General features: G+C 52.9%; 1 protein-coding gene across 2 annotated transcripts; it reads right to left on the bottom strand.

Annotated features, from left to right (window-relative positions):
- Positions 1–431: 431 nt before the first annotated feature.
- Positions 432–23,684, bottom strand: KLHDC3 (kelch domain containing 3). 2 transcript variants are annotated; one of them, XM_034763978.1, is made up of 10 exons: positions 23,426–23,684; positions 20,377–20,553; positions 17,759–17,874; positions 15,079–15,150; positions 14,624–14,837; positions 14,192–14,278; positions 12,495–12,603; positions 3,144–3,217; positions 1,877–1,955; positions 432–1,386 (listed from the first exon to the last, which is right to left on the bottom strand). In XM_034763978.1, exons 1-10 carry the CDS (start codon positions 23,577–23,579, stop codon positions 1,320–1,322), a joined length of 1,149 nt encoding a protein of 382 aa, XP_034619869.1. In that variant the 5' UTR covers positions 23,580–23,684; the 3' UTR covers positions 432–1,319. The 2 variants fall into 2 exon arrangements, 1 of the variants encoding a protein (XP_034619869.1); XR_004644908.1 differs by lacking the exons at positions 432–1,386; positions 1,877–1,955 and adding an exon at positions 5,478–5,689.

Raw genomic sequence — 23,684 nt, 5'->3', positions numbered from 1 at the left:
TCCCCCCCCCCTCCCATATCAGAGGACAGTGCAAAGTAATTTTTAAAACCCTTATCTCCTTCCCCAGCCTGTCTAGCACAGACCTCTTCTCTGCCCCTCACCTTCTCACTGAGAGACCTTTCTCTGCAGCTCCTGCCATGTGGATCAGGTCCTTTGTCCCTCCCCACTCTTCAAGTCTCATCTGAAAACCTTACACTTGCTTGTAATCCTCTCTTCACTGATTAGCTGCCTCATTAAGGCAGAGTCTTTATTGGCCACAAAGGCTTTTGCACCAGGATTCTCTGGTGTATGGTGTGCCGTCTCCTACCCCATATCATGCCAGCTCAAGAATTACCTCCCCCCCCCCCCCCCCCCCCGACCTCCAAGGCCCCCGGCTGTCCCTTCCCCAAACAGTGGTTCTGCCCAGACATACCAGACAATGCAGGGTTGGGCTGGTTTTAAATATTTATAGAAATCAAAGCTGCTGTTTTACACCTGGAGCTGGGCAGTGGCACCGCAGCCCCTGGGCCAGCCCCTCTCCCGTCAGGCACAGATCAGTCTATTCCACTCAGGCGTGTGTGCAAATGTAAAATGCAGAGAAGCCCCTCTCTTGCCTGCCCTGACAGGTTGGGATCTTCAGCCTCAGCACCCCTCTTCCAGCTGAGACCCTGGCACCAGTAGGAGTCCACGCCACCATAAGGCATTGCTGGACTAACGGATGTAGGTCCCTGGGGTCTCTCTGGACACTTCCTGTGGAGGGTGAACCCTGCCAAGTTTGGAGTGTGCAGGACCAAGCCCATGTGCCAGCAGCGGCTGTAGAGGGTTGTGTAAGAGAAGCTGGCCTAGAAACAGTCAGTTCAGCCACTGGGATTGGTGATAAGGGCACTGAGAGTGACTGGGCAGGAGAACAGTAGAGCCATGCAGAGTCTGTGCTGCTCCAGTTAGTAATCCTGGAGAGGTGAAGCACACGCTGCTCCTGCAGCCAGCTAGTACTGAGCATTTGTTAATCCGGTGGGGAGGTGCAGCAGAGAGAGACAGGCTGCTGTTGCCAGCAATGAGAGTAGAAACAATTGGCTTCTTCTTCCTTGGAGCCTGCTACCCCCGTCTGCCTGCACACTGACCTGTGCCAAGTTCCTGCCAGGGACACAGATGACAACAGTACGGTGAGGGCACAAGGAGGCAGGTGACAGGAGGAACAACAAAGCCTTTGGGGAAGAACTTGAGCACAGGGCCCTTCCCTGAAGAGGCTAAAGATCCATGCAGACCCATTGAGATGGCAGCTCAGTCTGCACGGCGGGGCAGAGGGCAAGGACAGGCAGAGAGGGGACCGGGCGGCAGGATTATCCGTGGGAGGAAAGGATGGGGCGGCTGATGTTGCTGTTTGTTGTCATTGCTGTAAGCTCCCATCTGCAAAACACAAGATGCCTTAGAAAGAGACAGACAGAGGTGTCCAGCTTCCCCATCTGGTGCCAGCCCTCATCCCCACCAGGCCTGTGTCCCAGACGTGACCAGCTGGGGGATTACACCTTAGTGTGCTGGGGTTGTTCATGGGTGTGTGTGCAAACTCCTGGATGAGGGAGCTGGGCATGGGGGGCTCCAAAGAATCCTCATCAGGAGGATATTTGGCAAGCCAAGGGATGGGCAGACAGGAGGAGGTGGGGCATTAGGGGCCTGGGTGGGAGTGTTGCCCAAGAATCTGAGGGCACAGCGCCCAGCCCCCATCAGTGTGTGTGACACCTTCCCAGAGCCCTCCCAATGGTGCTATTGCCCAGCTAAGCAGACCCCAGGGGTGAGGCTCCCTGACCAGCTTCCACCTACAGCTGGCTTGGGTCCGGGAGCCTGCGGCAGGCATGCTGAGAGGCTGGCTGTCAGACAGCTGGAGGAGCAGCATCCCTACCTGATGTCATGTGGGAGGCAGGACTGGTCCAGGCTGTGCTGAATCACTGCCAGCTTACACAGGGTCTTCAAACTAGGGCCTATGGAGAGAAGGGCACACAAGGTGTTAGTGCTGCCAACATCCAGGAGAGATGGAATTGCTCTTAAATTAATGGAGATATACCTATCTCCTGGAACTGGAAGGGGCCTTGAAAGGTCATCGAGTCCAGCCCCCTGCCTTCACTAGCAGGACCAAGTATTGATTTTGCCCCAGATCCCTAAGTGGCCCCCTCAAGGATTGAACTCACAACCCTGGGTTTAGCAGGCCAACGCTCAAACCACTGAGCTATCCCTCCCCCCCCCTTGCTTGGGGGAAGGGGGAAAAAGGGCAGGCACCAGTTCAGGGTCCAGATAAACTACCATGGGCAGCAGCCACGTGGGTGGGGATGGCAAAGATCTCTTAGGCTACTTGTGCAGCCTGACGGGGGCAAACCAGAGGCTGCACCTGCGTGGAGCAGGACCTGCTTGGTGTGAACCAGTCTAGCTAGAGACAGAGCAGCTGCAGCCTTGCTCCAGGGCCTGGGCACCTGCAGGTCAGCTCCTATGTCTGTATATAGGCTGCTAGAAACAGGAGGAAGTGTTCTGAAGTGCAGAGCCCCCTGTGGCTCCCTGCGGGAGCTGCAGGAAGCACTGCGCTTTTGAAGTCAGGCCACTTATTTAGGGGCCTTGATCTGGCCATAGGAGCTGGCCTTCAGGTCCCAGGGTTGGGAGAGCTGGCTAGAGGTAGGGTTACCATATGTCCGGATTTTCCCGGACATGTCCGGCTTTTGGGGGCTCAAATCCCCGTCCGGGGGGAAATCCCCAAAAGCCGGGCCCGGCCGGCGGGGAGCCGGGTCAGCCGGGCCCGCGGGGAGCCCGGCCGGCGGGGCGGGAGCCGGGGGGTGCGCGGGGCCGCCGGGGGCCGGCAGTGCTGGTCGGCCGGGGCCGGCACCCCAGGGCCTGAGCTGACCCAGGCTGGAAACGCCGGGGGGCCAGCCTGGGCCGCGCCTCCTCCCCCCACCCCCTCCTTACCTGCTTCAGGCTTCCCGCGAATCAAATATTCGCGGGAAGCAGGGGAGGGGGTGGAGACTTTGGGGAGGGGGCGGGGTTGGGCAGGGGTGTGGGCGGGGCTGGGGGCGGGGCCGGGGGCCGTGGAGTGTCCTCCATTTGGAGGCACAAAATATGGTAACCCTACTAGAGGGCAGCCTAGGACAGGAGGCCACACCCATGGTGAGGAGATGCTCACGTACTGAAGTCCAGGATGTAGAGGTCCGAGTGATCCATCAGGTCAAATTCGTCCCCCATTCCCTCCTCCGGAGATGGGCTGTGGGAGCCAATCAGAACAGTCATTGCAGCAGTGCTCCTCATGTGGGCTTGATGTTGCTCTGATTCTAGGGGTTAGGGAGGGACCCTGGGTCCTACCAAGATACGAGGGACTGCACAGCAGAGCTGAGCTACCAGGGGCCTGGGCTCATCTCCTACAGCCTCCCCCACAGGTCCTTGGCATTTAGCTTCCATCCCTGCCACTCTACTGAGGGGAGCCATACCCTGGCACCAATCTCTCTGCCCGCAGCCTCCTGGATTGCCTCCACAGCCTTCAACAGTCCTTCCTTCCTGTGGCACCTGACTGGGGCTCAACTGGCTCCCTTCCCACTTCTAGCTCAGAGGTTCCCCTAAGACAGCTTTGCCTCCTTCTCCCACATTAGGGGCCCTGAAGGTCTTATCCATAGTAACCCTTCCCACCCGCCTTCTTCGGGTGACCACCTGGATTCACATCCCCTCTATGCCAACGAAGCCTATGCCTTTCCCTGCTCCATTCAGTCCTGTACCTGCAATTGTCTCTTAGCTGGCTGGCCACCAACTCAATCAGCCAGGCAAAAAAAGCAAACCCTCTTTCCTAGGAAACCTGTCCTTCCCCGCCCCATCACAGCCAAGAACGCCACCTCTCCCAGTTGGGAGGAGGCTTCCAGCCTCCAGCTCAGATTAGACTGCTCAGTTATTCAGGCCGACTGCCAAATCCTGCTGGTTCTTCCTCCATCTCCTCTTGGAAATCTGGCCCGCTTCCCCCTTGCCCAGGCTCTGTCATCTGCTGCACCTTCCTCCTCCCTGGCCTCCCAGCTCCCTTTCAAGTCTGGCCCAAGAGCTGCAGGGAGAATCATCTCCATTCGCTGTTTCAAGCCTGTCACTCTCTCAGGCCTGCACTGGCCTCAGTTTGCATCATTCAGACTCCTCATTTCCAGCCTTCAGAACTCTGCTCCTGCCTACAGCTCCCCCACTACCCTGCTCCCACCCCATTGCAGGGACCTCTCCTTCACTTTGCTTCCTCCAGTTAGAACCTGACTCCTAACGGAGATTTAAGGTGCATGAGAAAGATGTGTCTGTACCAAAGTCACTCCTGCTTCTCCCCAACCCCAGATCAGAGGCCTCAGCCTTGCGACATCCTCATGCAGACCCCTCTCTCATTTCAAGTGCAAGAGGATCTGGCAGGAGCCTGTTCTTACACAGTGCTGTGAACATGGCTGGCCCTTTGCAGACTGGTAATTGTCACACGCTAGAGCTCAGAGCACACACACAAGCCTGGGCCCCATAATGGCCCAGGGCAGGAGCCACCTTCAAGCTGCTGGAGACCAGGCAGCTCTCGCCTGAGGGAGGAAAAGCCCAAGCATGCTGGGAAGGGGACATTGGGCTGGCACAGAATACAGATTTGTTTGCACAAGCATCTGCCCAGCCTTCTCCAGCGTCTCCCCTCCCCTAACAAGCCATGCTCCTTGTGCTGCCCCCACAGCAGGTGGGGCCGGATGTTCCAGCACCAGCTGGAGAACTCATTACCACAGAAGGCCAGAGACACCTAGCAGGCAGCTGACTCGGGAGCAAGTCCGAAAGAATGGAATCCGGGTCTGATGTCAGGTCACTCAAGAGCAGCAATATTTCTAGGGCTTTCTCTGCAGACAGAGTGTGCTAGGAAACCTGGGCAGTGGCAGCTTTAAGGAGATGTTGGTGCTGTGGGAGGCAGGCCTCTAACACAGGTTTCTCTGGAAGAACTGTCAAGCAGCCAGGAATTTAAAAAGGCCACACTGAGGAGACCAGCCAGCCTCTGCTGACCCCCAGTGCAGAACAATGGTGGGAGTAGTTGGTGCTGCATAGGCCACCCCCGCCACAGAACTAGGGCCTGCCCCCATCCCCATCAAGTGAGCGGATGCAGAGGGAAGGAGCAGGACAGGTCCTGGAATGGAATGCAGTGAGAAGCAAGAAAAGAGTGCCGGGCACGCTGGCTCTAGGACGGATTATTTACTCCCCTTCCATGAGGCACAGCACACTCAAGACAGTCCAAGTACGCGTCATTAAAGCACTTAGAACAGTGGTCCTATAAAGAGACCCAACCTTAACAATAGCGGAGCTGCTGCTCACTCAGCTACAGCAGTGAGGAAACAGGCAAGGGCTGGGGAAAGAAGAAAAAGCAGTAACAGTAAAATTTAAAAGGAGGCGCCAAGGTCAAAACTAACCGAGACTAGGAAAAATTAACAGAGGCTGATAAACACCTTTCAGGGAGAACATCAGGGAATCCTTCCACCATCCCCACGTACCTACAAGGGCTAGTACCCAACCCTCACATGCTCTTCAGGGAGGGTCCTGTCTTGTTAGATGTCTTGAGGGCCTGCCACGTTTTTGGAACATATGCCATCAAGTGGAGAACTGGAAGCCCAGAACACTCTGGGAGACTTCATAAGCTTGCTGCTTGTTTGCGGTGTGCAGCTGAGTCCCTGGGTCTCCATTTCCGTTCCTTGGGCTGCAGAGACTTTGCGGGTAACAAGTAAACAACATTTTCTTTTCCTGCCGGTCACAGGACAGAGAGCACTGACCCTCCCGGGGATGAAACTAGCGCATGCAGCGAGCCAGACAACTCCAGAGGTAGAAGGGCTGCTCTTGTAGCACTCTCAAACACAGCTCCCTAATACTCTCCCCAAAGAAAGGTGCTTTTGGTGCAAGACAAAGGCTCCAGATTGCGACAGGCCAGTGAAAAGAGCTACTAGCTCAGCAGTTGCTATCAGGACTTCCCCAGAGCCTCACACTACAGTTCTGTAGCTACCAATTGCTAGAGCCCATCATCTTAGGGAAAATGCTTAAAAATGAAAAGCTAGATTCTGCAGACTCTAGTGAAACGTGGCCAAGTGCGACACCCCTGCTTAAGTATCTAGGTGCCAATGCTCCTCATGCAGACTTCAGCCCTGGCCCTGGCCCTCTCCTCCCCAGGAACGGCATTGCTTGGCTCCAGAACAAGCCCCAACTTCTTCAGCAGAAAACGCGAAGGCGCATTTGCGATGAAGGTTTGCCGCATACTGAAACGTGCATAAGCAGGGCCCGGCTGCCCACACTGCCCTTCCCAAGAGTCCCTGGCCGCTCTTAGCAAGTCATATGTATAGGGCCTTTATCACTTTCTGGGTCTCAAACAGCTTCTCTTCCTGGTTACAGGCTATTTCAAGATGCATTTCAGCCACTCCATTCATATCCCAAAAGGGGGAAGCCGGACAAAGTTATAAGCAACTGACAAAAGGGAATTAGGCTGGAAATGCTCATACGGCCTTAACCAGGGGATCACTGTAAGCGTCAGTCAGAACTACTTCATCTCCATTCTCAAACGGACACAGCTCAACGAGTTCAGAGGCTTGACTGGTTAAAGGAATGGTACCAAGTGATCTCTGCACCACTCCTTTCAAGCCAGTCCCAGCTAATGGGAACCTGAAGTTGTTGCCATCTGATGGCTGTTCTGTGACCTGTGAAAGGAGTTCCAATTTCAGGCTAGCTCCTAGCAGACTGGCACCCTCTGGTGCATTCCCAGTAGAGAAGCCAAGACCTACGTGAGCCAGAGTGACTGAATCCCTTCTCCCAACTGGCAAGAGGCACATTAATGCAGGACACACTGTCCCTGCCAATCTGTCCTCTGAATAAGTACAGCACAATCTCCATGGTGGAAAGCTATCATCAGATATTAAAAATGGTACGTAAGAGCCTGAGTTCACAAGTTCCACTCTAGCATGGGATGGGGTAAGTTTAAAGTGACACAGATGGATATTTTCAGATTTCAACTGGCAGACGAGCATCAGTGGCGACTTCTCACTCAGGTTCTGCTCGTCTCAAGTCTTTGTGCATGAGGATCGGCTGGTAAGGGCCCCAAGGCAGAGGGGACACAGAATGTGGAGGCAGCCAACCACCCCAGCACCAAGCGTAGGGGCCGCCTTACCATCCAGCTGCCATGAGTGAGCAGTGCAGTGGCCATATTGGCAGAGACAGTACCTGTTGCTGATGGGTCCCATCTGTCCGAGCTCAGGAAAGAGCCCTTTAATCCCACCACGGTGTGGCGGTTTCAGAGCCAGGATAATCTAATCTTATCTCACATCCCCGTTACAGGAAACCCTAATGCATCCCTTATCTTTCAGAGGGACAGCCAGCAGCCCCCGTCTGCTGAATTATCACCCACACTCAGGGGGTTAAGGGAAGCCGAGTTCAAGGCCAGGAAAGCAGCTAAGGGATTAAATGTCAGTGTGAACAGCTCCCAGGAAAGGGAGTCTCAGGACACATCCTCATCCACTATCAGCCAGACACCAGCAAAGCTTCCTGCTTCAGGCCCCATCGCCCACGTGGCCAGCACTCTGAGCTGCTTCCAACACTCTTGGACAGATTGGGCAGAGAGTGGAGGCTGGAGAAAGGGAGGGCTCGGAGGCAGCAGCAGCTGGTTGAGCGGGGGCTCCTGGATGGAAAAGCAGGGGCAGCCGAGCTCATCTGGAAACCCTGGGTTCGTTACCAGATTCCTTGTCAAGTTACACATTGTATATTCCATGCGGAAGAGACCTCACTCCTAAACACACAAGAGTCAGGAGACACACAGCCTAAGACAAGGATGCTTCCCCTTTAGAGGGTCCGGCAGAGTTTTCCTGCTCCCCTTAGGTACACAAGCACCCTGTAATGGAACATTTACGGAAGACCATCCCTCCCACTCACCTCCAAGGTCCTTGGACTCTGTAACATTATATTGGAGGGGGTCGGATCTGGCCATACTGTAATCCCTGTGACCCAGAGGCAGAGCTAACAGGGCACTCTGCCTGAGCTCTGCACTGTTCATGGGGTAGCCACAATACTACACCAACATGTTTTACTTGGAAAGTCCCTGGTTAAAAATGTTAGCGCTGTGGCTGCAGTGTGCAGAGCTGGCTGCAGGCAGGAATGCCATGGGATCGTGTGTAGCAGCACTGGGGTAGGTAGAAACTCTCAGGCTGGTTCAGACTTAGGCACCTCACATCTGCCCAGGGCCGGTGCAACCACTAGGCGAACTAGGTGGTCAGCTGCGGGTGGGGGCGCCAAAAAGCAGTGCCCTGGCTCGGCAGGGAGGAGCTGCCTTCCGGAGGCACCGGAAAGCCAGAGCGCCAGTGGTGAGCCCCAGCCATAGAGGAGCCAGCACGGCGCCGAGGGGCAGCAACCCTGCAAAAGCGGCAGTGCCTCTAGTGGGGAGCAGCAGCACCCCCACCCCTCCTGCGGCCCGGCACACCCCCCCCCCCCGGGGGCTCCTGCAGGCTGCAGCAGATGCATGAGGGCAGCAGCCCCCAGCTCCCCCCTCACCGCACTCGGGCTCTGCAGCTCCCGGGCATGTGAGCCGCCGCTGCCCCTCCCAGAGCAGGCTCAGGGCCCTGCGCCCCAGCGGCAGCTCACACTCCCAGGAGCCGCAGAACCGAGCGCGGCAAGGGGGGAGCTGGGGGGCACACGGGAGCCGCCGCCCGCATGCATCCACTGCAGCCTGCAGGAGCCCTGGGGGGGGCGCGCACCGGGCCGTAGCCTGGGCAGGAGGGGGCAGCTGCTCCCAGCTATCGGCGCTGCCGCTTTTGCAGGGTTGCTGCCATGCCGGCTCCTCCATGGCTGGGGCTCGCTGCCGCTGCGGGAGCTCTAGCTCTCCAGTGCCTCTGGAAGGCAGCGCCTCCCTGCTGAGCTGCTGCAGCGGCCCAAGCCCGGCAAAGCCAGTGAGTGGACTCTGGGTGGGAGCTGCCAGGGTGGGGTGGGGAGGGCTCGCGGGGGGTGGGGGGAGCTGTGCACCCTCCAGGGGAGTTCAGGGGACAGGGAACCTGGTCTGGGGAGCAGCCACTGGGCACGGCTGGCCCCTGGGGTCTATCAAGGCTTGTTGGGATTTGCCCCTCAATGAACCAATGTGCCGCGGGGGGGGAGAGGGAAGGGGGGGGGAATGGAAGTTTCGCCTAGGGCACAAAATATCCTTGCACCGGCCCTGCATCTGCCAGTGGCAGGACTGGGAGATGCAGAGAAGAAACTCACAGCCTGGTCCATCCTCTCTGCCCTCGGATCCCGAGCCCCGCAAGCCTCAAGGCAGGCTGTGGCTAGGACTCTGACGGCTTTAGTGTGGGAGGGACGTGGCTGAGATCTGGGGGGACACTGCATTTCCATTTCCTGTCTGGGGCAGGCTGGGCTGGAAAGGGCACAGACGGAGGGTCTTTGGGTGGAGTATAGGAATACATTTGGACCACAGGCACCAGATACACAGACTGCCTGGCCCAGCTTCTAAAGGACTCCTCCAAGAGTCCTTTAGCACGGAGACAATGAGGCAGCCGTCACAGCAGGGAGACAACAGTTCCTTTGGATGGGACAGGCAGAATAGAGAGGGGCCTCACTTTCCCTTCACCAGGAGCCAGCCGCTTTTGCCACGTAGCTGGCCAGGGGCTGCCTGCTGTTACTGTTTCAGTTCTCCTCTTTAATCCCTTCCTCTGTGCTGAAATTTTATCTCTGCCCTTTCTCCCCACTTCCTGGTGACCTGCAGCCTCCAGCAGACAATCCAGACTATAGGGAGCTCTCCATTTACAAGGACTTCCTGGAAAACTTCTTATCAAGCCAGCCAGCCAGCTCCAGAACACACCTGATAACTGCCTGCAGGAAGTGAACCAGCCCCTCCCCGGCTAGCTAGCCCCTCTCCCCAGCTCTGGGAGAGGCCCAGCAATCCTGATCTGCAGCAGCTCCTACTAGCTACCAAAGTTCCGTTTGAAGAACCAGTGTTGCTTGCATACTATTCGAGCCGATACTCGGAGAATGTGAAATGGTTGATTCTCAATGTGTCTTAAGGCAGAAGCTTCCTATCTGCTCAGCATAAACTGTGATAATGGAGACAAGAGTGCAGGAATGAAGGCTCTGTTAGGCTAGCCCTTCTGCTGAAGCAAAGCGCTTTCAGAGAAGAGCCTCACTGCCTACAGGAGGCACCAAGCAGACTTTCTACCCTCACCCAACCTGCTCATTCAGCTCTCAGTGGACTCACTAATCCTGGACCATTGCTTTGAAAAGCACCCCCAGCGTCACTGTTTCCCACACTCCAACTGTGGCAATTTGGAGAGTTCAGCTGGAATCCTTCAGGAACTTTCACCTGAGGCTAAGGCAGAAGTGACCCATCCTCCAGCCCCACACCAAAGCCTGTACAGACTGACACTGAAGTCCTTGCCTGGTCTCTGCCACTCATCAGTGCCCGAGGGCTCTCAGCAAGCCATGCCAAGGGCCCTGGGAGAGCCCCTGCCCAGAGGTGTTTGATCCACTTCAGTTCAGATGCTCTCATCAGCCTAACATGTGGTTGACACCTGGAGCAGATTTGCAAACAGGCTACACAGCCATAATCTGTCACTGCTGAGAGTTCAGAGAGCAGAGGGTCTGAGGAGGTGCTGGGGCATTTCCTTGCTTTTAGCAGCTGCTAAGTCTCTTGGCCACATCCAGCTGCCCTGCATCCTGATGGGGTCACTGCTAATGTTTGACAACTAAATCCCTAACTCCAGGGCCCCCATTAGCAAATGGAAACTTCAGCCAGATGCACTTCTGCAAGGGCTGCACAGGAATTGTCACCCAGCTGTAGTTCACTGCTATTGTGATCACGTGGAGGGGTTCACAAGCAGCTCTAGTGAGCAGGAGTTCCATACTCATTCCCTGCTACTAGACGGGCAGCCACCTTCAGCAGCAGGGGCAGAAGGGATGTGCCTAGCAAGGGATACTTTGGTCTTGGAGGTTTACTACAGATGGACAGACTGGGATCCACCGCAACAGTTTACAACATCACCTTTCCCCCATAACCCCTTTCACTCAGGGCTCTCCTGTGCTGCACAGCTGTACTGCACACCACCCCCCTTCCCAGAAGGTTAGTTCATTACTCCTATTTTACTGAAGAAACTGAGGCATGGTGAGGTAAGAGTGAGTCAGTGACAGGCCTCAGAGTAGGACCCAGAAGTTGTGACTCCCAGTATTCTGCTGACCACTAGACCATGCTTTGAGAGGAAATGAAGGGAGACAGGGTGTCCTTTTACTTCTGGGTGATGTACAAAGATGCTTGGAATTTTTTCTTCGCTCTTTGGAGAAGGAGATGACCTAGAACTTATCACCACTCTTCGGAGAGGTCAGACTAGATGATCCTGGTGGTCCCTTCTGGCCCTAATGTCTGAGAGGCCATTAACACAGAAAGACGATGACCACAGGGCACCAAGGTGCCCTGTACCCACAGAGAGGAAACCCTGGGGGCAATTTCAACTTTGCAGCTGCAGCAGAATGGGAAGGGATCTGCTTATCTTGGTTCCAAGCAAGAATGCAGTACTGGGATATTGTCTGCTTGGTACCAGAGGCAGAAAGTCTCACGTGAACTGATCCGAAAGTAATGGGGAGGGAGGAGTCAGGGCTTGGCACATACCAATGAGGATTCAGAGTCATCATCTTTCCACTAAAGGCTACAAAGCCTCTTAGTGCTTTGGCCTGACAGACCTACCTTGGGGGCACCCGAATACCATGGGGGATAGCACAGTGCTAGCTGAGGGGTTCCGTGGGGGATAGCATGGTGCTGGTGCCTTAGTATGAGTTAGAGGAATCGGGTGGTTTTAAACATTGGCAGATACAAAGGAGCTCCTTGCAGAGGTGCTTGGTCAGCGAGAGTCATGTGCGGGATAAGAAGTTAAAAAGGTGGTTCAATTACCTGGCCAGTTCCTGGCTTTTAAGGGTTTAACTGGGCAGGTTGGCACCTACGCAATGAAGATCTCCATTCTGATAAGCCATCTATGGCTCAAAGTTCAAACAGAATCTTGGTGTGATGAGCCAGAGATGTGTGTCAGGGCAGAGATCTTCTCTGCCCAGGCCCAGAACCCCACAACACACACATTAACAACCCCTGCTTGAGATGGGGGAGCAGTCACAGGCAGGCAGGGTGTGGAAATGAAGGGGACGCTCAGTTGTCCAGGGATACAGGAGAGGTTTGGAGGGCCACCTATGCCACCCCTACTCACATTCTCCTCATTCAGTCTCCTCCCAGACAACGCCCTATGAATCCAGATGTATTTCTCCACCCTGGTCTGATAAACCACCTCTCATCAGCCTGCTCAGGGCATCAGAACTGAAACACCAACAGTGACTGAACACAACCAACCTTTTGCCTGTGTTCAAAAGTCCTGAGTTATCTGGCTGAGATGTACAATCCCTATGGGGCTAGGAAGGAGGATGGCTTCATTTAATCCCTTTTATGTGAAGAAAGAGGAGCTGACTGCAGCCTGGGAGTGAAGGGAATCCAGGAGAAACAACTCTGGCCCAGTACTCACCTGGTGCCCCCAAAGAGGATGATCTTGTCCCCCACTCTACAGCAGCACTGCCTGCGGCGAGGGCATGGCCCTTTCCCCTTGGGGTCGATCTTCTTCCAGGAAAAAGATACTGAGGAAAAACCCACAAGTCTGTCATTGGAACAGGAGAGCAGACAAACCCCGAATAGCCCGAGTTACAGATATTTACAAGCCCAAGTCTTAGGCAGACTACCAAGTGTTACACAATACAGTGCATCAAACACAGGGACCTGCCAGGCTAGTCCCAGAATTCTACCAGATGTGAAGAGCAGCCTCCCCATGTCCCCTCCCACCACGAAGAGAGGAGCATTCCTCTGCAGACACAGCATTCAGAAGGCCTTTATTCCAAGTGCAGAGGGAAGGTTCTCATTGAGCTCAAATACAATTTGTGGGAGTCAGCGCAGTGTGACAGGCGTTGTGGAGTCTCTTGAGGTTACCCCATCAGGGTCACGTACATGCTCTCCACCAGTAATTGACCTGAGGGAGATCTGAGCCCATCCACCCAGCCTGCCAAACTCACCTCTGGTAATTCAGCCAGGAAAACAACTTTCAGCCCCTTCCCCCTCCCATGTGAAGCAACAGAATGCTATATCCAGCAGAAACAAAGCCAGTCTCTCTACACAAGCCCAAGCTGTTTAGGTTCAGAACTGCAGGGATGAGCTTGGTTCAGATTTGCCAGAGAAAGAAATGGGAGTGGGAACATGACCATGAGCAAGAGACCAGCCAGCATCCCTTCCCCATCAGTTATTCTCCTGAAACACAACTCTTCAGTGTCTTCTCTTGAAGGGTGCACATGGATGCAGTGCCACCTGCTGACAGCTGCACTAAGTGCAGAGCCGTTCCCAAAGAGTGACGCGTATGCCCATTTGAAGAGAGGGCAGCTGTGACAAGGGACTGCTGAATGGGAGACTGAAGGCTGCAGAGTCCCCATTTAACGGAGGATAGCAAGGACAAACAGCTTTGAATGGATGTTTTGCTGGGGCTCCTGAAAATGTCAAACCATTCAGGAAATTGCAGGTATTAACCCTGTTCAGCAGCACACCCATTAGCCCACAGATCTGTCTCTGAAGAAAGCAGATTACTATCCCCCAGACAAGCACTTTGCACTTCTATAGGCCTTCAAGCGCTACAAGCACTTAGCAAATATTAATCCAGCCTCACAACACCCCAGGAGGTAGGACAGCATCATCCTTTCTACAGATGGGGGACCTGAGAGACACAGGATCTCCCCCATGTTCCACACTCTCCAGTGGAACCCTAGCCTACCCACCATTTTTCCTTCTCCTCCTCGCTGAAGTTTCCTGCTTTAGATAATCTCGTTCCTGGACATAGTGCAGCGTATTGCCACAGAGGGTGAATCGGACTCCTCTTTTCTGGCTAAAAGAGGATGTCTGCATTAGTTTGCTCTCATTTGTTCCTGGCAAAGAGATTTGAAGCCAGCACTATGGAAAAGTCACAAGCTGATTTACACCAGTAATGTCAAAGCACAGCATTTCACTGCCAGATCGTTGATAGTGTAGATCTGTGTCTTTGGGTGGGGGTATTCACAAGCTCTCTGGGGCCTGGACAGTGTCCAGGATGGGCGTATTGCATCCAGCATAAGGGGGCCCTGATCACAACCAACGACCTTGGGCACTACCACATTACAAATAAAGTGAGAAAAGTTTGAGTCTAAATACCTGGATCAAATTTCCAGAGATCATGGAAGTGTCTGTTCAAACGTGCGTTGTAGCCACCAAATATATATAACTCCCCATTGTAGCCAACTGCAGGGAGCAAGGAGAAACATCAGCACACGCAGGACAGAACCAAGCTTGTACCAGCCTCCCAACAGCCACAAATACAAAGGAAAGAGGTCCTAGTTACTTCTCTTCCAACATGCCCTCTTCACATTTGAGGCAGCATGCGCAGTTGGGATTACATCATGCTTCTGCTTTCCTGCAGGACACGGGTCATTGTGCATCCCCTGCCATCCCCCCTTCTACCCAGAGAACTAGAGACAGCTTTCACTCTCCGAGCAGGCCAGGAAGGCTGTGCACACCTCTCCTCCTTCCCATTTGTCCTCACTAAGCCCTCCCACTCCCCTTGTTCCCTGGAGTGAGACAACTCACATGCCGAGTGGCTCCTCCTGCCTTCAGGGAGCAATGGAGTAGGAGGGGAGTCCAGCCAAGAGTTTGTTTCAGTGTCAAACACTTTAATTCGGTTACAGTAGATCTCGTTGTTGGAGTGAAAAGGCCCAAAGCGATCTGCTCTGCCACCAAATACGTACATCTTTGTCCCAATGATAGTGGCCGAGTGGAAGTCTCTCCAGCGAGCTGGTGTGCCCTGGAACAACACAGGCTGCTAGTAAGTAAAGCCAGTGAAAATTACAGATTACCCCGGGAGAGGATATAACTGGGTCTGGGTGGCCAAGTTCAGAGATGAGCAGTCAGCCTGCAGAGAACTTACGCTCCTGCAGGATCCAACCAAGTGAGACAGAAGCTACACAGCAGGTATATGCAAGATCCCTGAAGGGTAACGGAGGTGAAGGGTTCTACAGGGGCCAAAGGGATAAACAGACACTGACCTTTGCTGGGATTAGAGTCCACATCATGCTGCTGGTATCCAACTTGTGGATGTCATTTGAGAAGCAGTCAGCCTGGAAGAGAGCCCAATTACCCAACTGTTAGGCAGACCAGGACCTCATGGCCTTCAGGACACTAGCATGGCCTAGAGACCTGAAATATCCTCTGGAAGCTGGAAGTCCACTGACTCGCGTCTGATGTAAAACTCATTCGATGCACAGGATGGACAGTCTCTGGGAATGAGGCAGCTGCCCAGGATTTCTTATCCCTGGCATTCAGCAGGTGGACCCAGGCCTTGTTTACTGGACATCGTCCACAGCCCACACTGGATTTGGAATAACTATTAATTGCCTCCTGGGCTTTTCTCTGGTGCTCACTGTAATATCAGAGTGCTTTGCAAACCAGCGTCTCCAGTCACTAGTTGCCCAACTATTCACTACTTTTGGGTGCCCAGCTCGAAATGCCTAGTGCTAGATTTGTCAGAGATACTGAGCACCCACAGCTCCCACACAGTTCAAATGGCAGTTCTGAGTGCTCAGCCCTTCTGAAAGTCAGGTCCGCACTGCCTGTGAAAATCCTAGTGTGAGCCGTATGTCCATTGCCACATGGGAAGTCTGTGGCAAAGCCTGTTCCTCCTGGGTCCCAGACCAGTTCCTGAACTACAAGGCTATCCTAGCTCTTCCTGCAACTCCATAGCTCATTCAGTACCACGTTCTAACTTTTGCTACAAGTGAGGCAAGGATTTTAAGACAACAGCCTCATTCACTGTTCATCCTGAGCAATGAGGAGGAAAAGTTCCTGCAGACAAGAGACAGTAAGTGATCACGTAGTTAGACTGCATCATAATGCACATGCACAAAGGGGCAGAACCAAAGTGGCCCAGGCAACTTTAGGAATTGCCAGCATGAATGTAAGTGCTTGACTTCATGACACTAATGGCCTTTGTATGTAATTTCCTAGGATTTTTATAAACAGAGACCCACAAGTTCCATGTGCAACTGAACTGACCGCTACACATAGGTCATTAGCCAGTTTGAATCCAGCATCATCAGATCCACTGCATAATCCTCTAGCTCAAATGGCTGGACTAACTCTGCTAGCAAGTAGCAGTAGCAAGCTGTTATCTAACTGGCCAGCCTTTACAGTGGGGGAAGAAAACACATTTGCTAGCATTACACATAGCCAAGCATACAGAGTTGGCATACTCCTTCTGAGCAGCAGCGTGTCGAAGGAACCAAGACTTGTGTCTATCATGAAATACCTGGTTGCTATTTCCAGTTCTGCCAGAAGTGAGCTCATGCAATCGCATCTGTAAAATGGGGGAGGGGCCAGGGGGAGAATCACACTTACCTGCCTCCAAGGGTAGAAGGATGAGAATTTGCTAAACAAGGACAGAACTACTGTTAGCCAAAACAAGACTTGAATACAATTGAGCAGGTCTCCTGGCTCCTAGACCAGCACAACTGCCCTTAGGTTAACAGTACTTCGATATTCTCCTGGGGAACTCGGCAAGGCTTGGGGCACGTCTGGGGCAGACGGAACGGTCAGAGAGTTAAGCAGCACAGAATAAGTTCTATTGCACAAATACAAATGGCAGTTTTCTATGGCTTGTATCTTGGCCAAATCTAGGTGGATTTTCACAGGGTCAGCAAAAGTAGCTTTCCCTTTGACCCTAGAGCAGATGTCAATTTAGAGACTTGGCTCCAAACCTTTGAGGTGCTAGATTTGTTCTCAAGAACAGGCTATTTGGTTTTGTTTATTTTTTCCCTGAAATATTCCACATGACGCACAGACCAAGCCTAAAACATTTCAGCTGTAACTTCTAAAGTTTGGCATAGTTATCAGGAACTAAAACCAGGGGATTATGCTGGAAAGTGTTCAGCACAGTGCCGGTGGAACATTTTTAGTAGTGGGGGTGCTGAAAGCCAGCCGCCTTACCCCTGTTCTCCCCCCCCCCCCCCCACTGAGGCTGGGAGCAGGGTTGTGTCTCTGGGAGGGGGAGACCTGGACAGGGGTAAGGGGGCCGAGGCCACAGGTGGGGGCAGCCATGAGGCCAGGAGCGCAGGAGCGGAGCCCTGGGCAGGGGCCAGTAGCCGGGACCCCACGTGCAGGGCCAAGAGCAGAGTCCCGGCCATGGGACCAGGCCCCGGGAGTGGAGCCCTGGGAGCAGGGCTACTGCCGAGTGGGGGGGCCAGGCATGGGGCCAGCAGCTAGGGAGCAGGGCCGGCGGCCAGGGCCCTAGGAGCAGAGCCCCCAGTGCAGGGTCATGAGTGGGGCAGGCCCCAGGAGCGAGGCCAGGCACCGTGCCCCAGACATGGGGCCAGTGGCTGGGGAGTGGGGCCAGCGGCTGGGACCCGAGCCCCAGTGAGGTGAAGTAATGGGTTGGGGAGAGGAGTGCGGGTGGAGGGCTGGGACCAGGGCATAGGCACAGGAAGCACCCCCAGGTTTTACGCATGGAGCCAGCGGCTGGGGAATGGGGCGCAGGGCCAGCAGCCCTGCATAAAACTTGGGGGTGCTGCAGCACACCCCTACTTCCTGCGCCTATGGGTTCAGAAGTCTTAGATACGGGTGTTCCTCTCTTGTGCTGATAATAGTATTCTGGTTACCAGGACAAGCTGTTAGAGAGTAGGGTACCTCAGGTGTTGTCAGACTTCGACAGACAGACAGACAGACACCACCTACCAGCTGCTCATAGCCTCCGAAGATATACATGGTCTTTCCGAGGACACAAGCCGAGTGCCCATCTCTTGCTCCTGGGACCATTCCAGAGACCTTGGGCGTGAACCACTTGTGAGTGTCTAAAATACAGAGACCATGGATGTTAAGAGCAGACACCAAACAGCAGGCTCGGGGATGGGAGACTGAATGCGAACAGTTCTTGAGAAGACATTCTTCCAAGGAAATAAAGGCCACCACGTCCCAAAGGAGGAAGCCATCCCCTTCCCCCTACGTCCATGCCAAAGACTGGAAAAGTTGATATTGCACATGGGCCATCTGCCTTGAGTGCTGGTGGGAAGCTCTCCAAGGCCAGGCCACCTGCCAGGGCCCCCACAAACAAGGGCCTTGTGGGACCTAAATTCTGTGGCAAGGCCTACTGATTCCTGTGACAGTGATGCTGAATTCTGCAGCCATTCCGAATGTGTTTTTAACAAACCTGCGTACCCCCAAACAGCACAGTACTCTTGAGGGGGCTTTAATTTTCTATCGATGTAAAGCTCATTTGAGCTGCTCCTCAATTGTGCAGTTGCATATTTTCAATCACCAGCCTGCACAGAACTTTGTAGTGACAGTAAGCGTGGGGGCAGCATTTGAGATGCTGGCTGCCTTAGATGGCTGAAGTATGCAGCACTCTAGATCCTGTTCAGAGGGTCAAAGGCATTTCCCACTTGCTTGCATCAGTGGATTTACTTCAAGAGCAAGGGAGCCCTTCTCTCTGAATTATCTGCTCTTTCCATCATTACAGTACGTGTCCCACTCCTGTTCACCCTTCCTCACCCGCACCTTTTCCCATCTTGCCTGCCCTTCTGTTCTCCTTTCCCACAAGTCCACCTGCCTCAGTCATTATATTCAGCTCTCTCTCTGTGAAGCGCTCCTTGGTCTGCAAGCTTTGGGGACGGACTCCATTCAGGGGCGTTTCCATGCCCAGTTAAAAGCAGTCTCCATGCAGGACAATGTGAAATAGAGCCAGTGAGAGTCACGGCCAAGCTCATGTGGGCACCTGTCCCGGGACCCCAGTGACAAGCACAGATAAGCCCTGGAGCAGCAGGAGATCCCCTCAGTGCTGCTAGCAGCCAGCAGCAGTGCTTATTTCAGGAAGTGGCAAAATTGGGAACTGCTCAACATTCTCCAAGAGACAAGAACTTCTCTGAACTTGGCCTCCAGCCAAGTATCTGCCCAGACTCCAGCTGGAGCTGAATGAAGGGGCCTGCTGGAAGGTGAGTGTAAGCAACAGGGAGAAAGGGAAAGCGAGCACTGCTCCCACCAGAATTCCTGCCACGCTTGGGACCACTTCCAAAGCCAGTCATGCGCTATCATAAAACGCCCAGCCAAGAGCAATATCAGAAATCAGAGATAGAGACACCTAGGACACCTGATCTAGTCCACACCTGCACCCCCCACTCGTCAGTGCAGGCCTGTACCCTGCAGCAGTCCCCAGGGCTTTGTCCAATCTGAAGTGACTCACTCAATGGGGCTTCCACCACTTCCTTCGCGTGAAGCAGGATTAGCAGCGCCCGCTTTCCAGGCTTGCAGAGGAACTGGCACATGTGCATGGAAGGCTGGGCAGGGTTTTGGACTAGGGCAGAAGCCCGGGGCCTTTCCATCAGTTTTCACTTAACACTACTGCTAAATTGCTTTAGCAGGCAGCTGCCTCAGGCCCTTTGTGTCTGCGATGGTTTGCTCGGGCTGTCCTCTCCAGCTGGACTTGTCAGAAGAGAGAGAGCTCCAACAGCAGCCTGAGGAAAGAGCCCATGCAGCAGGCCAGTCCCTCCCGACCTCAAAAGGGGCAAGCAACTAATATCCCTCTAACTTCACCCCCAAGAGCCCATTTCTCTTCAGTCCGTGAATCCCACTTGCCTCCACATCCCCTTTGCCATTCTCCTGAAATCCCTCTTCACCTATTCCCTGATGCCCTAGTTCTGATCTGCCCTAGCAGCTGCGACAGTCACCCCACACCCATCAAGTCCACTCAGACCCCTTCATTGCTTCCTCACTGTGCTGACGCGCCTCCTCCTTACCTTCCAGGCTCCACCCCACTCTGACTAGGCCTGCTTACAGCCGCTCCCACTCCTACTCACTACAATGTCTTTATCCTCTTCCTGCCTTTGTCTTTGCTCCCCCATGGCACTAAGGGCTACACAGAAGAGCAGCTTCCCTCTCCTGGAGCATCCACACTCTTCAAGAGCTCACTTGCCCTCTAACTTCTCCCAGCAATAGTTATGCAGAGTTGTTTGTCGCAAGAAGGGAGAACTGCGATTTTAGTTAAGACAAAAGGGAACTCAAAGCATTCAAGACTCTAATTAATTCTAATTTCTCATTAGAAAAGAGCTAAATAGCTGTCGTTTCTAGTCCACAGAGTCAAACATGCGACTATATCCAATGCTGCTAAGCTAGCCACATGCTCCCAATAAAAGGCAGTTTCTCAGCCCTTCGCAGTGTTTCTCTGGAGAGCAAACTGCAGCCATCACTTCATGGGGACACCTAATGGGGGAGCACAACACTACTGCCATGAAACCATGGGGGAGGGAGAAGGCGTCTCCGACGGCACTCTAGGTGGGGAAGGGCGAAAAGCTGGCACTTACTGACATCAAAGGCGTAGAGTACATTGCAGGCTCCCTCAGTGTCGTTACGGCCTCCCCATATGTAGATGGTATCGTCAATCAGCACTGCTGAGTGCCCATACCTCATATAGGGTACCTCCCTCACGTGGTCCCGGCTGTTTGTCCACACCGGCGGCAGCTTGGTCCAGCGCAGAGACACTGAAAGCAGAAGCCCCAGATTTTGTTACCTTGTTGGCTTGCCCAGTTCACACCAGATGTCAAGCTGCCATGCAGGTGAACACATGGAGAGTGCAGCACGTGCATTGAGTGAATGCATATATGTGGACAGAACCACTTGCAGTTATTCTGCAGCTCATTGTGGGCGTACTCCGGTAAGCAAGTAAAAAAGCTTTAACTGAATTTGAATAGCAGTAGCTATAGATCACACTAACATGAAATTCTCTGTAGATATTGGTGGGTCTGCTGGCCCACCGGGGAGTACAGGGAGCAACCGAGGACGTTGCAGAGAAGCGGAGCGATTTCTCTGCATCAGATTTCAACATGCAGGGTGTCAGAGGAGACTACTCCAGCCAATTCTATTCAGGTACTAGGCGGGTGGCACTGTCAGACAGATGTCAGAGAGTAAGGTCTGGAGAGACTGATGAGTTGAAGAACAGCATAGCCCCTCGGATCAGATGGTATAGACAAGGATTCTGAAGGAACTTAAGAATTAAGTTACTGTACTTAAGTTTAGGGGTGTTCCTGGGAATTAGACCAGTGAACCTAGCCTCAGTAACAGGTAAATTAGGCGAAATTATTAGATATAGAATTACCATGAGCAGGAAGAGGGGGAGAGGAGTGACATGGCAACATATGGATTCTTTAGATAAGTCAAGGCTAGAGACATTTGCAATGAACCTCAGATGGACCCAACAAAGCTAGGTGAATGGGCAGCATAAAATTCACTGAAGGTAAATGCAAGGTAATAGTCATTGGAAGGAATAATATGAACTACTCATGGACATTACTGGTTCTAAGTTGTGGGCCGCTCAAAATCTCTATGCTATGTGCAGCAACCAGAAGAGCAGACAAGATGTTAGGATGCATAAGGAAAGAAACAGAAAGTAACACGGAGATTATAATGCCACTGTATAAATCAATGGCACATCCTACCATCTCCTGGCATAGTGTTTTCAGTTCTGTTCTCAGTGGAGGGGCGGGGAGGTTAGACACTGATAAGGAGAGTGATTAGAGGCACAAACACTTCCACATGAAGAGAGATTCCTAAGATTGGGATTGTTTAGAAAGGAGGCTAATAATGAGCAAGATGTGACGACATCCTGAACAACAAATGGCATAGGAAAAAGCAGCGCCTGGTTTCCTATCTACCTTTTCATAATTAGAGGAAAACAAGGGGACATTCAGTGAAATTGCAAGACAACAAAGCAATGGATTTAGAAAATTGATACAAGGAAATATTTTTACGTAACACCCACTTAGCCTGTGGCACTCATTGCCACAAGGGATCACTGAGGTCAAGAGCTGAGCAGGAGTTAAAAAACAGACACGTACACCGCTACCTTGATATAACGTGACCCGATATAACACGGTAAAGCAGCACTCCGGGGGGCGGGGCTGCGCACTCCGGTGAATCAAAGCAAATTCGATACAACGCGGTAAGATTTGTTGGCTCCTGAGGACAGCGTTCTATCGAGGTAGAGGTGTATATGAATAATGAGAACATCTATATTCCATTAGACAGGATAAAAGGGTTTGGGTTTTTATATAGAAAGAGTTAAGAACCTCTTGCTTCAGGGCATAAGCGAACTACTAGCAGATGGCCTTAGCAGCAGCTTCCCTACATACATGTTATTCCATCAGCATTCATTAGATTGTTTCTTGCACCACCCAGTACTGGCCAATGTCAGACATCATATTGACTCAATGCACCACTGGTCTGGAAGTTCCTATGCTCTTGATTAGACTCTGTTTACAGGCTTGAGGACATCTCTATGGGTGCTCATCCTCACCTAAAAGGTCTTCTCGCCACTAACCCACTTAGGTCAGCGACTGGAAGTTTCCTGCTTCTAATAAACCATCAGTTGGCTAATACACCCCATGCTTGTCCCAAGATGAAGGCAGGTAACTCCTCTGAGCTGTTGAATGGTACAGAAGACAAGTAAGACTTCAGAGAGAAGAGCAAGTTGCCAGTAACCAGAAATAAGGGAGAAGCAGGCCAAACTGTTAAAGTAGTAAAGTGGGAGCCTGAAATACATTCCTCAGCCTGCAGATCACTGTAGGACCTCCAGCAAATTACTGCCTACTTGGTTTCCCTAACTGCAAGATGTGCTATGAGGATTTATAGATGGGTAAAGCAGGGGCACTATAAGTTGTTCAGAGACCTCAAAGACTGCCTAGCAGACACTTCCCCTCCCATTTGCTGCTGCCCAAGCCACTTCTCCCCTTTACAGTCACACAGGCAACTATAACTGCCTCATGGAAGAGTAACTTCAGGGATGTATTTAGATACGTTTAGTAGCGTTTAATGTTTGTTTTCAAACTGCTCGTTTGTCTCTGCCTTTGCTCTTCATTTTGTCATCCCCTCCCTTCAGTTCAGTTTCTCTGCAAAAGAAAGAGCCAGCACCATGGTAACAGTCAGCTCCTCATTGATCCGATCACTTTGGGAACCTTTGTGGTGAAGTGCTTTGAGATCCTTGGATCAAGAGGTACAATTGCCCCCAATGCCCTGACATGCCTCAACCTTGAGTTCCTGATACATCCACAACTCTGTCCTGTGGGCAACTGCACCTTTGGCCACTTTGGGCTCACAAAGGCATCCCCCTGTGCTAGCCCTGAAGGTGGAGATGAAGCCCTGCACCTACAGATGTGTTTTATAGGGGAGAAGATTGCAGTTCACAAGGATCAGTGCTCTCCACGCTAAGGAGCAGTGGTGCATTTGTCTCACATTTGGCCTACATACTGTAGACACCTTCAAGAGAAATGAGAGTTTGACAATGTAACCTGACAACTGAGGCATGAGAATTCCAGCCTCTGCCAGCCCATGGCAGCCGCAAGGATGTAGCGCTCTTACCTGCATTAAATACGTGGACATCAATCTGCCGCAGAGTCTCATAGTCTTCACCAGAACAATACCCGCCAAAGGAATACACTTTATGGCCAACAGCCACTGCAGCGTGGTTCACTCTCCGAGGCCCACCTTCCAAGTGCACAGTCCACCGTAACATTCCCTTCTGTGAATGATCTATCCTTCAAAGCTAGAGGGCGCTACAGCCTCATGCCCATACGGTCGCCACCATGCTGGGCTGAAGCCACTTAATTCTGCAACAGAG

Source organism: Trachemys scripta, chromosome 3 (assembly GCF_013100865.1).
Source record: "Trachemys scripta elegans isolate TJP31775 chromosome 3, CAS_Tse_1.0, whole genome shotgun sequence".
Lineage (NCBI taxonomy): Eukaryota > Metazoa > Chordata > Testudines > Emydidae > Trachemys > Trachemys scripta.
This window is presented reverse-complemented; position numbering and strand designations above follow the sequence as displayed.

Coding starts and splice junctions, on each gene's coding strand:
- KLHDC3 (XM_034763978.1), bottom strand. CDS start 23,579: ATGTTACGGTGGACTGTGCACTTGGAAGGTGGGCCTCGGAGAGTGAAC. Junction 20,554..23,425: donor TGTCCACGTATTTAATGCAG/GTAAGAGCGCTA, acceptor TTCTGCTTTCAG/TGTCTCTGCGCTGGACCAAG. Junction 1,387..1,876: donor TGCCTCCCACATGACATCAG/GTAGGGATGCTG, acceptor TGTGTTTTGCAG/ATGGGAGCTTACAGCAATGA.